At 43.6% G+C, this 12,793-nt stretch overlaps 1 protein-coding gene across 1 annotated transcript; it reads left to right on the top strand.

The window, feature by feature from the left end:
* Positions 1 to 732, top strand: LOC122652752. Its single transcript, XM_043846597.1, has one exon. It carries the CDS (start codon positions 1 to 3, stop codon positions 730 to 732), a length of 732 nt encoding a protein of 243 aa, XP_043702532.1.
* Positions 733 to 12,793: the final 12,061 nt, after the last annotated feature.

Raw genomic sequence — 12,793 nt, 5'->3', positions numbered from 1 at the left:
ATGATAACGGTATTCGGTGGGTTTAACGTTGTGTCATGTCGTTCTTTCCCAACCTCCCTGAAGGGACCGACGGTGCTCTGGTTCACTAAGCTAAAGCCCAACTCCATAAGAAGCTTCATAGAGCTGGCCAGAGCATTCGTGAGCCGCTTCCTAAGTAGTGTCAAGCAAAAGAAGATGGCCGCGAACTTGTTAACAGTAAAGCAACGGCCCGATGAGTCCATATGGGACTATATCTCTCGCTTTAATGGAGAAGCTCTGGAGATCAAGGACCTAGATGATGACATGTGCTTTAATGCCCTGCACAACGGGGTAACCAACCATGACCTGGTGAAATCTCTCGCCCTCAAATTGGTCACCACCATGTCCCAACTGCTTGATCAGTGCTATCAGTACACCACCATGTTTGACATCATGAAGGCGCGAAGAACGGTCAACCCCAAAGCGATAGAGAAAAAGAGGACGAGTGAGAAAGAAGAAAAGAAAGATACCAAGAAGCAGAGGTCGGATCGGTACTTAGACAAAGGTCAGAGCCAGGACTGCATGCCCTTGAATACCGCCAGGATTAAGATCCTAATGGAGATATATGATCGGGGCCTGCTGCAGTGGCCCAAACCAATGTTCTCGAAGCCCGAAGAAAGAAATAAGAAGAAATATTGCAAGTTCCATCGAGACATCAGTCATGACACTGAAGACTATCGGCAGCTGAAGAGAGAGATCGAGGACATGATCTAGAAGGGGTATCTACGGCGATATGTCAAGGAGGACAGAAAAGATTTTAGAGGAAGAGACGACCCTAAGAGGGATGACCAAACCCAAGGAAGAGACGAGCGAGATCGCTGGGACAAACGACGAGATGACCAGAGAGATAACCGAGGAACTGGCACCGAGGCCAACTTCTCCAATGCCCCAGCTATCCTCACCATTCTGGGAGGCCTGGGATAAGAGTCATCTCAAAAAGTGAAGTCCAAAGCACGATTCATGGCAGTAGCAGAGGTACCCGAGAAGAAAGCACGAACCGAGCCAACAATTACCTTCTCAGATGAAGACCTTGAGGGGCTAAGCTACACACACGATGATGCTGTCATGGTTCAGGCAGTTATAGGCAATAGATTGGTACACAGGGTACTGGTAGACACTAGGGCATTTGTAGACATGCTATCCTACGATGCCTACCTGTAGTTGGGGTTCGAGCCAGGTACACTGAGGACCGAGATCGCACCCTTATACTGTTCTCAGGAGCACCCCTCGATCGAGGGGTCGGTCGAACTCCTAATGACAGTGGGGATTGCCCCATGCCAAAAAACCATAAAGGTGGTAGTTCGTGTCACGATAACTTACAATGTCATACTAGGGAGGCCGAGCTTGAATGAGTTGGGGGCCGTGGTCTCCACCAAGCATCTAAAAGTCAAATTTTCTACCCCAAATGGCAAAGGAGAGTGCCGAATTGAGCAGAAAAAAGCACAGGAATGCCATGCCACCTTCCTTAAGCATATTAAAGGCAACTGCAGAGGAACGACCTTTGTAGTTGAAGTCACCGACAACCGTGAGGGGAACCAGGGCTATCAGCGGGGTATGCCAATTGAGGAACTCGTCGAAATCCCAATCAACGACAAGGACCCCAAGAAGACTGTGAAAATTGGGGCCTTGCTAAAGGAAGAAGAAGCAAGAGAGCTTGGGTCTTTCCTTTGAAAGAATGCTGATGTATTCGCCTGGATGGCCACCTACATGCCAGGTATCCTAGACCACATAGCAGAGCATGCCCTGCACGTGGATCCTACCAGAAAGCCGGTCCAAAAAAAAAGAGCTTTGCCCCAGAGCGACATGCCACGATGAAAGAAGAGATAGAGAAGCTGAGAGCATCGGGCTTCATCCGAGAAGAACAGTTCCCAACCTGGGTAGCTAATGTAGTGATGGTACCGAAGCCGAACAAGAAGTGGAGGATGTGTGTTGACTACACCGACCTCAACAAAGCCTACCCCAAAGATGAATATCCTCTCCCTAGAATAGATCTTCTGATAGATACGATGATAGGATATGAAAGGCTAAGTTTCATGGACGCATACTTAGGGTATAATCAAATATTGATGAGAGAAGGGGACGAGAAGTACACGACATTCCGGTCAGACCAGGAGAATTTTTGCTATCAAGTCATGCCCTTTGGCATGAAGAATACAGGGGTGACCTATCAGAGAATGGTTAATAGGATATTCAAAGCCCAGCTTGGCAAAAATATAGAGGTGTACGTAGACGATATGGTAGTGAAGAGCGTATGGGCCGAGGACCACTTAGCCGACCTCGACGAAGTATTTCAGATACTGCGCATCCACCAAATGAAGCTAAACCCATCAAAGTGCGCCTTTGGAGCAAGTTCGGGTAAGTTCCTTGGGTACATGGTATCCCAACGAGGGATCGAGGCCAACCCCACTAAGATACAGGCCATATAGGAGATGAGCTCACTAAGGACGGCCCGTGAAGTACAGAGACTATACGAAAGAATACCAGCCTTTGCCAAATTCGTATCACGATCTGGAGATAAGTGCCTACCATTCTTCAAAACACTAAAAAATCTGAGGGAGGTCAAAGATTTCACCTGGACTGAAGATTACTAGAAGGCGTTTGAAGACTTGAAGGCATATTTGGTAAATCCACCTCTATTGGCACGACCTGACCCAAAAGGAGAGTTGCTGATGTACCTCGCAACGTCGCCCATGGCAGTGAACGCGACCTTAGTAAAGGAAGAGAACGGGTCACAAAAACTGGTCTACAATGTTAACCACATCCTATTGGAAGTAGAAAGTCACTACCCAAAGATAGAGAAGCTAGCGTTTGCATTAGTTAAAGCAGCAAGAAAGCTAAGGCCCTACTTCCAGGCCTACCCCATCTCAGTAATGATAGACCAGCCCTTGAAAAAGGTATTACACAAGCCGAACATGTCAGGGTTGAAGCTTGGACAATAGACCTGAGCGAGTATCAGATTGAGTACAAGGCTCGGACGGACATAAAGGGCCAAACCTTGGCCGATTTCATGCTCGAGTGTACACAGGGCAAGACCGAGCCAGACCCAGGGGAACGAACTGATGAAGAGATCTAGTCGAAACCGTCCTGGACCATATTCGTTGATTGCTCGAGCAACTCAGGAGGTAGCGGAGCGGGACTCATACTAACGAGTCCAGAAGGCTTTAAAATACAATTCACGCTACGTTTTGGATTCCCACCATCCAATAACAAAGCCGAGTACGAAGCGCTGATAGTAGGACTGAAAACAGCCAAGGCCATCCAGGTCAAGAGGTTGGTGGTGAAAAGCAATTCTCAGCTGGTCGTAAACCAGATGAATGAGGATTACGAAGCAAAGGACGATCGGATGGCGGCATACCTAACCAAAGTAAAAGAACTAATCAGCTCGTTCGAGGCATTTAAGATGCATAGGGTACCAAGGGACGAGAATGCCAAAGCTGATGCGCTCTCATGCCTCTCGAGCGAGGAGTTAGCACAATTGGATGGGTCGGTGTACATTGAAAACCTGCCCGAGCCATCCCATCAAACAACAGAGGTTGCATCGATCGAGATTAAATCAAGCTGGATGGACTCGATCGTCGCCTACCTAAGGGACGACAGTTTACCTGAAGACAAGGCCGAAGCGAGAAAGATATGAGGATGAGTAGCGAGATATACCCAGATCGAAGGGGAATTGTATAAAAGGTCAGTGTCATCCCCATTGCTCAAGTATTTAACACCTAGTCGCTCCCAATACACCCTAGCAGAAGTCCACAAGGGAATATGTGGCAATCTAGCTTCCAAAGTACTCTAGTTGGGATTTTATTAGCCGAATATGCAAAAGGACGCGATCCAGTACGTGAAGACGTGCGAACAATGCCAGAAGTTCATGCCCATACCCCATCAACCAGCCACCGAGTTGATCTCAGTACTCAACCCCATCCCATTTGCAATGTGGGGAATGGACATACTGGGCAACTTCACCCCGGCCTCTGGAGGAAGAAAATACCTAGTTGTCACGATAGATTACTTCACCAAATGGGTAGATGCAGAACCGCTTGCAAAGATCATGCGATAACAGATGGAGAAATTCTTCAGAGACAAAGCCATCTATCGGTTCGGACCACCTAAAGTACTGGTAACAGACAATGGGCTTCAGTTCAACAACTTAGAATTTTGAGGATTCTGTGCGCGCTACCATATAGACCTGAGGATGGCATCAGTATCGTACCCACAGGCAAATGGCTAGGTGGAGGTCACCAACCGGACACTGCTGGCAGGAATAAAAAGAAGGCTGACCAAAGCAAAAGCAAAATGGGTTGACGAACTACTACGTGTCTTGTGGTTGTATCGAACTATTGTTCAAACACCAACGGGAGAGAGCCCATTTCGGCTAACATATGGAACAGAAGCCCTAGCATCGATCGAGATACTAGCAGGGTCGCTGAGAAACCTCAACTTCAAAGAGTGAACTTATCAGGACGGGCTGAGGGTGAACCTAGATTTTCTAGATAAGGTAAGAGAAGACACCTTGATATGATACATAGCTTACCAGCAGAGGACGACTCGCTTCTATAACTCGAAAGTAAAGGAAAGAGTGTTCAGAGCTGGAGACTTGGTGTTAAGGAAAACCAGCGCCTCACTACCTCAAAGCCAAGGAAAAATGGATGCAAATTGGGAAGGTCCGTATGTGATCTCCAAGCAAATAAGGCCAGACACATATTGCTTGAAGACCCCAGGGGGCAACAAATACCCCGACCTTGGAACTCAGAGAATTTGAGAAATTTTTTTCAATAAGGTTATTGTAAGAGTGACCTCCTTCAATAAAAGGTTACAATTTAAGCAAAACCTCTATCCAAGTTTGAGTCTCTGCATTGAAAGACCAACCCCAAAGTCGGTACCAAAGATCAATCTTTGAGATCGGTACGAAAGACCCCACCAGGCACTAAAGATCAACCTCGAGTGTTAGCACCAAAAGACCAACCCCAATGGTTGGCACCAAAGATCGATCTTTGAGATCGACATGAAAGACCCCACCGAGCACTAAAGACCGACCTCGAGTGTTGGCACCAAAAGACCAACCCCAAAGGTTGGCACAAAGGCCGATCTTTAAGATTGACATGAAAGACCCTACTGGGTAACAAAGACCGACCTTACAGCTTGGCACGAAAGACCAACCTCTGAGGTTGGCACTAAAGATCGACTCTAGCAGTTGGCACCGAAAGACCTACTCGACCCCACGAAGATATAAAGAAGAGCGACCCAATGAGTTAGAAAAAATAAGAAAGCAGTCACACACGACAACAGAAAGTGCAAATACATATTCTATTCAAAGGTCTCGATATTTACATTCAAAAAAGAGAAGAGAAGAAAACAGGCAGTACATAAAAAAGAAAAAGAAAAAGAGGAAACATCATCAATTCTCAGCTAGTGGTGGGTCGGCAGGAACAACAACGTCGACAGGAGGACCAGAATCATGACCAGGAGGATCAACTGAAGTTGGAGGCACAAGCTCTTCCAGGACTGGAGAAGCGACATCGGCAACAACGACCTGATCCGGAGACTTCGACAGAGGAGGGACATAATATTCGAATTTGGAAAAATTAAAGCCCGGGCTCTCCTAAAAAACGTAGTCGACCATGTCGCCAACGCCGAAGTTGTAGGCCTGTTTCGTCTTTAATGTCAGAAGGTCTTTCAGCTCCTTCGACTTCTTGAAGGCTTCAACAGCCTCCAGACAGGCCTCGCTCTCCCTCTCCTTCTAATCAACCAGGGCCTTCTGAAGACCCTATATCTTCTTCTGGCCCGCAAGGACCTCCCACTCTAACTCATCTTTGCGCTCGGTCAGCGTTTTGAGCGTCCCCTCCATATCCTTGACCATAAAGTCAAGGGTCGAGACCTGGGTCCCGGCATCCAATGACTACTCCTCCGCAGCCTTGCATTTCTTCTCCTCCTCCTCGTAATGGTCAACAAGGACCTCCATCCTCTACTGGATCTTGCTAGCCTTGCCTGAGACCTAAAAAGACAACCACAAGTCAGAAAACACATATATTGCAGGAAAAAGAAAGACAAGACAAAAGGCACCAAGGCTTACCCAGGCAAAGTCAAAGGTGAACGAATTGACCAGGTCCTCATTCATCAGCCTCCGGACGACCTCCAGATCTGAGGGGAGGTCGTGGTCCATCCACTCCTTGGCGACCTTGGGGTCCTAGAAGGCCGAGTCGCCCTCAAAGATGTTCCATTGAAAGTTTATCCGGCGTCGTGCCCCCTTCCCAGAAACCTGGGGCAAGCTATTGGCCCTGACACCCTAGGTGGCGGTAAGAGGGGTCTTCTCGAGGGCGGTATGGCGACCCCTTCTCGAGATCGAAGACCTCGTCTTGAGTTCTTTTGGGAGGAGGACACTGGTCCTTGGGAGTGACCTTTGGGGGTGGAGGAGTAACCTTCTCCGAGCGACCCTTCGGAGGGACCTTGGAGGGGCCGCCAGTAGCTGGGGCCTTGGAGCGTTGAGCCTGCTCCTCGGCCGCTTTCTTCTTTTGCTCCGACGCAGACGATCGGAGCGACCTTAGGTCTACTTGGAAATCCGCTGCAAAAAATAATATTAATAATAATAACACAAAACACACATGTCAGAAGCTCAGTTCGTATAGATACACGGGAAAAATCGATAGTTGAGGCCGTGATCACTCACCGTGAGCCGAGCTCAAACCAAAGCGAGCCAACAAGCCCTTATTCTTCAGGTCACGCACATTGAAGGCTATGCCCTTCAAACACAGGCCGAGAGACTCCTGGTCGTACTGGCTCAACTTGAGAATAAGGTTCACAGATCTCAGTCGGATCTTCTCCCACTTCGACTTGAAGGGGCTATCGGATATCTGCGCGAAGAAGTATCGGTCTTTCCACTTCTTGGCAGACTGGGGAAGGTGGCTAATGAACTGGACCGACTTTAGCAACCCCTTCATAGGATGGAGTGCCAAGTAGTACCACCCCCCAGAGGATTTCTTCAACATGAAGAAATAAGCAAAAAGGATCGCAGATGGATCGCGACCGAGCCGGGTAATGAATAGGTAAAACTCGACTATCTAGTGCCAAGAGTTTGCCATTAGCTGACAAGGGAAAAGAGTGTAATGACGAAGGGTGTCAGCTATGAACCCTCGCACGAGTAGGCAGAGGCCGTAGATAAATGCGACCTCAAACAGGCACACAACGCTTTCACGCACATGATTCACCTTCTCCCCTGGATTCAGCGCCCAGGCATGCACCTCTTTGGGGAACCCGTACCGGTTCCACATATTCAACAGAGAACGATCTATCAAAACGTTGTCGTAAGACTCAACCCCCCTGACAGCTTCTTCTTCAGCGGCCTCTTCTCTAGGCTTTGTTGGAATTGTGTGTCCATCAAACCCGAATTATTGAATTTAATTTTTACATTTTATTATTTTATTATTTTATTTGGGCTTATAAGAATGTTCCATAGGTCTTTTACCTAAAATTGGTCTAAACTGGGAACGGGACTGGACATCCTGTTTATATGGTTTCCATATCGCATGTCTCGAGAAATGGTGATTTCAGTGCATGGATGTGGGTACACGTTGAGAACGAGTATAGATGAGAATCAGGTACGTATATCTTATGTATTGCTACTAGTTGTGTGTGTGATATACTTACCCGCCACTCGATGGCCCTTTGACCTGAGAGATTTCATTCATTGCAGTGTGACATTACGGATTTTTGTAAGCCAATGGTTGATGTCCAATCGGACTATAAACCGTTACACTGGATTCGTGATCCTGCATTGTAAGCAAAGAGGTTTCTCAACATGGAATCCACTACCCGTTTACGGGGAATATCTAAGAGAGAGAAAGTCAATGATTGGTCAGACAAAAATCTGGATCCAGTGTTTATTCGAAATGTTTTATAAATTTATTTTCAATAAAAATTATTATATATAATATATTGAAAATTGATTTCGAAGTTTTTTGGCCATCCGATCACAATCAAATATTCTCTCGATCAACATACATGATGAATTGGGGATTAGTAGCATTAAAATACATACCCTATAATTCAATATGGGATATTAAGAAAGTGGAAGGGCTTATGTGCAATAAAAGAGTTTATTGGACACATGGCATTGTATGGGAGAACAATATTTTTATGGTTAAATATCTTTTTATATTATGGCAAGAGATATTATGAGAATATCTCATGAACCATAATTTAAAAAGATTGTATCCCTTTTGAGATTCTGTCTTCCTTCACTTTAGTAGCAAATTGGAGTTGCAAAAATTAGAAGATTCACAAGACACCAAAATGGAAGATTGAGCCAAGTCCAAGATGGAAGGAGATTACTTGAGACCCAAGAATCTCCAAAACTATAAAAGAAGGAGAGGGAGGAGCCTCCAACGATTTTGGCAGTGCTCCCTCCCCTCTCTTTGTAGTAGTGTGTGTGAGACTTGAGTTAGAGAATTCAAGAGGCTTGGATGATTTTTGTGTTCCTCTAAAAGGTTGCAAGGATTGATCAAGCTTCAAAGTGTTGAACGATTTTTCAATCTCCAAGTTTGCATAAGTTGGAAGACCTATTATCTATAGGAGGAGTTTCACTTGCGACTATAAGATAACCATGAATGTTATTTTGAGATTGTTTCTTTTCTACTCTTGATCATAAACTACAAGTATTGACCCGATCCAAATTTTGCTGCGCATCGGGTTTATTCTCAACAATTGGGATCAAAGCGTTACTTGTACGTTTATGGTTGGAGTATGGTTTTGATAGAATATGGTTCTCCATGATCTCAGAATGAAGTTGTTATTTTTTTTCAATAAGAGGATGCATGTTTTGATTTGATTATATTATGATTGATATAAAAAGGGAAGAAAAATAAATAGTTATTTTTATTAGACTTTTTAGTTCAATTTTTTGAATGCACTGACACTCAATGGTTTAGTAGGTGATTTGCATTCACCCAATTTTACCACATGTTGATGTGGGATCACATGTATCATTACCTTATTGGACTAGATCATGGGGAATTTTTATTTTATCTTAGTGGTTATGGGAATGGATTTAATTTATAAATCTATGTGGATGGTGGTATTTAATTGTTTATGTGAAATATGGAATATGATGTGCGTTGTGCTCTCTCCCCCCCTCTATCTCTCTCTCCTTATTCTTTTTGATAAAATTATGTACTCCACCCCTTGGGCAATCCAATGGCGGGTTGTGTTTACTAAGGGGGTTTCTTCCCCAAGAAAAGTGTATAGCGAACTAGGTTGTAATTTTATTTATTTTATGTAAGTTCAACCGATGGAGATTTTAAAGATCTTAAAGAAAGATGGAGGCCCACATACGATGATGGAAGGAGATAGAAAGAAGCATGGAGATGCAAAGAACAAAGCATGGAGATGCCAAAGGATGGAGCAAGCATTTTTTTTGTGTATCACTTGATGCATTGGATGCATGGTTCTTTTCACATTAAATTAATTAAATAATTATTGATTTAGTGGGAATAATAATACGTTATTATTCTCACTAAACCTACCATCCTATAACCATAATTTTTTATGTGTTATCTTAGACGTTGCATTTTCTATATATGACGATATATTTTATGTGCAATCGTTTTCTCTTTATCTTTAAAAGCATGTGTGATATGGATAGATCTTAACTGGTAGATCTTTGTTCATGGTCCCCTTTTGATGATGGATGTAAAGGTAGATAATGAGGTCCTCATAATAGAGCCGATAGGATGTGAGAATCTCACTATTATACGGTCTATACCTTCTTCCATTGGATAGAAAATGGACATGGATAGTCGGAGGGCACTGCGTTAATGGGCCATCTCTCATGATACCATGATTCATTCCGAATCATTAGGAATACACATGACTTGAGTGTGTGTCAGCCGATAGGATATGGACATGACACTCAAATGGCCAATTACATTGGAAGCCTAGGAGGCGGACAAAATAGTTCACCCAATCACTGTATGTGGGATAATCCCCGATAGGGTAAGTTTTACATACAATGATTGGTGAGTTTTAATACATTTTTTTTCATTATGGAGGGATATGAAAAAGATGAAGGACCATTGTTTAAGTTAGCCAAAAACATCAATGGTCACGATATTCATTATGCTATTACTTGTACATGTATAGATTATTTCGATATAGCTGCCCTAATCAACAACATCCTTATGTCAGTTATCACCCAATCAAAATTGCTCCTTCTCAAGGCTGAGAGACTTGACTCTGTCCTAACAAAAGAGTCTCCCACTATACCATCCGCTGACATGGATGGAACTGAGGGTATTACTGAATTTATCGCAGAACAACTAAAGGAAAGGGTGGACATTTTCAAATCCTACCATCAAAGGGATTTAAAGATCCAGCTATACATTTTGAATTCCATTGACAAATCGATTATCGAGTCTGTCAAGGGAATATCTTCTGTGGGTGACATGATGGCTAAGATCAAAGAGTTGTATAGCCAACAAGACACCCACATAGAGTATGAGCTGGTGGATAAGATCCACAGTCTCAAGATGGAACCTGGAACTCCGATCTTGGACCACGAGATGAAAATTCGAAACTTGTTAGAACAATTGGAGGGTTTAGGTTCTGAAAAGTTCTCCTTAAAGTATAAGAGGAACCCCATTTTTAAATCTCTCCCCGGCTCATTCAACTCTTTTATTTTCAACTTCAATATGAACAAGTTAGATGTTCAGTTGACCGAGCTGGGTAATATGTTGCAAGAAGCCGATAGAGCGATTAAAAAGGAAAAAGCAAAAGTGCTCCTCACTGAGGAGAAAGAAAATTCTTCTAAGAACAAAGGAAAGAAAAGGAAGGGTAAGACCCATAAAGGAAAAAGCGGAAAAATTCAAAAGAAGAAATCTCTCAAGGAAGGAAAGTGTTTCTTTTGTGAGAAAGAGGGGCATTGGAAACGTAACTACCGTGCATACCTGGCTTCCTTGAAAAAGAAGTCGGACGACAAGGATACCTCTTCAGAAGGTAATTTAAATGTTTTTGTCATTTTCGAAACTAATATGTCTATTGGACCATCTAACTTATGGCTTGTAGATACCGGATCTACGTTTCATGTCTGCAATATGTTGCAGGGGTTCAATAAGACAAAAAGACTTGACAAGAATGAAGTGTGTCTCAAGATGGGCACTAGAGCAGAGGCCAAGGCGTTGGCAGTTGGAACCTATAGTATAGAATTTGATTCTGCATCTCTAGTTTTAAAGGATTACTACTATGTTCCTTCTTTTAAAAGAAATATAATTTCCGTTTCAAAGTTAGTTTCAGACGGTTATGTATTTACTTTTGGTACTAGACTTTCAATTCGTTATAATAATGTTTTTGTTGCTTCTGGATTTTTACAAAATGGCTTGTATTTTCTAGAACAACCCTTGATAATGAACGATGTTTCAAATATCGATTTGAAACGAAAAAGAGCTCCAGTGAGTCCTACTTATCTATGGCATCTCAGATTAGATCACATCAATGTAGACAGGATTAACAGACTGGTGAAGGACGGGCCGTTAGAAAGTCTAAAGGTCGAACCATTCCCAACCTATGAGTCATGCCTACAAGGAAAGATGACCAAGAAGCCCTTTTCCAATAAAGGCAGGAGAGCCGACAGCTTATTGGAATTAATTCACATCGACGTGTGTGGGCCCATTAGCATCCAAGCTAGGTATGGTTATGAGTACTTTGTGACATTCACCGATGACTATTCTAGATACAGTAGTATCTACTTAATGTGTAAGAAGTCAGAGACTTTTAAAATTTTTAAAGAGTTTCAGGCTGAGGTTGAAAAACAATTAGACAAACGCATTAAGTCCATTCGATCAGATCGAGGAGGGGAATATTTATCAGACGAATTCAAAGCATATCTCACGACCGAGGGGATTATGTCACAACTATCAAATCCCGGTACACCTCAACAAAATGGTGTATCTGAGAGATGCAATCGGACTTTGTTAGACATGGTTCGAACCATGCTCACCTTTAGTGAGTTACCCTTATCCTTCTGGGGGTATGCCCTAGAGACTGCGATCGATATATTGAATAGGGTTCCTACTAAAACTGTACCCAAAACCCCTTTTGAATTATGGTATGAGCGCAAGCCCAACGTAAAACACTTCAGGGTTTGGGGTTGTCCTGCGTATGTACGCAAGCAATAAACAGATAGTAAGTTGGAGCCATGTTCTTTTAGATGCTTGTTCTTAGGATACCCAAAAGGCACAATAGGTTACAATTTCTATGATCCCGCAAATCAGAAAGTCATTATTAGTAAGCATGTTACTTTCATTGAAGAAGATTTGATTGCCAAGAGAAGCGACCCTGTTGTCATAGAAGAGATGTCTTCTATACCTGAAATGCTTGAACCATCAGTTGAACCAAGTATTGATCCCATCGAATCTGATATAGTTTAGGAGCCGCGACATAGTGGGAGGACCATAAGACCACCCACACGTTATACACTTCTTATTGAAGAAGCTAAAACCGTAGAAGAATTCTACATGGTTACCACTGAATCGGATAACGACCCGTATACATATAAACAAGCTCTTCAAGATGTAGATGCACCCAAATGGGTGGAGGCCATGTGCTCTAAAATTCACTCAATGTATTCTAATAACATCTGGACTCTGGAAGATCCACCAGAAGGCGTAAACCCCATTGGTTGTAAATGGATCTTCAAGAGGAAGAGAGACGTAGATGGAAAGGTTGAGAGATTCAAGGCAAGACTGGTAGCAAAAGGTTATACTCAACAAGAAGGTATAGACTATGGGGAGAC

Source organism: Telopea speciosissima, chromosome 1 (assembly GCF_018873765.1).
Source record: "Telopea speciosissima isolate NSW1024214 ecotype Mountain lineage chromosome 1, Tspe_v1, whole genome shotgun sequence".
In the NCBI taxonomy this organism is placed as follows: domain Eukaryota; kingdom Viridiplantae; phylum Streptophyta; class Magnoliopsida; order Proteales; family Proteaceae; genus Telopea; species Telopea speciosissima.
This window is presented reverse-complemented; position numbering and strand designations above follow the sequence as displayed.

Bases quoted from the DNA above. Each gene is read 5' to 3' on its own strand.
- LOC122652752 (XM_043846597.1), top strand. From the start codon at position 1: ATGATAACGGTATTCGGTGGGTTTAACGTTGTGTCATGTCGTTCTTTC.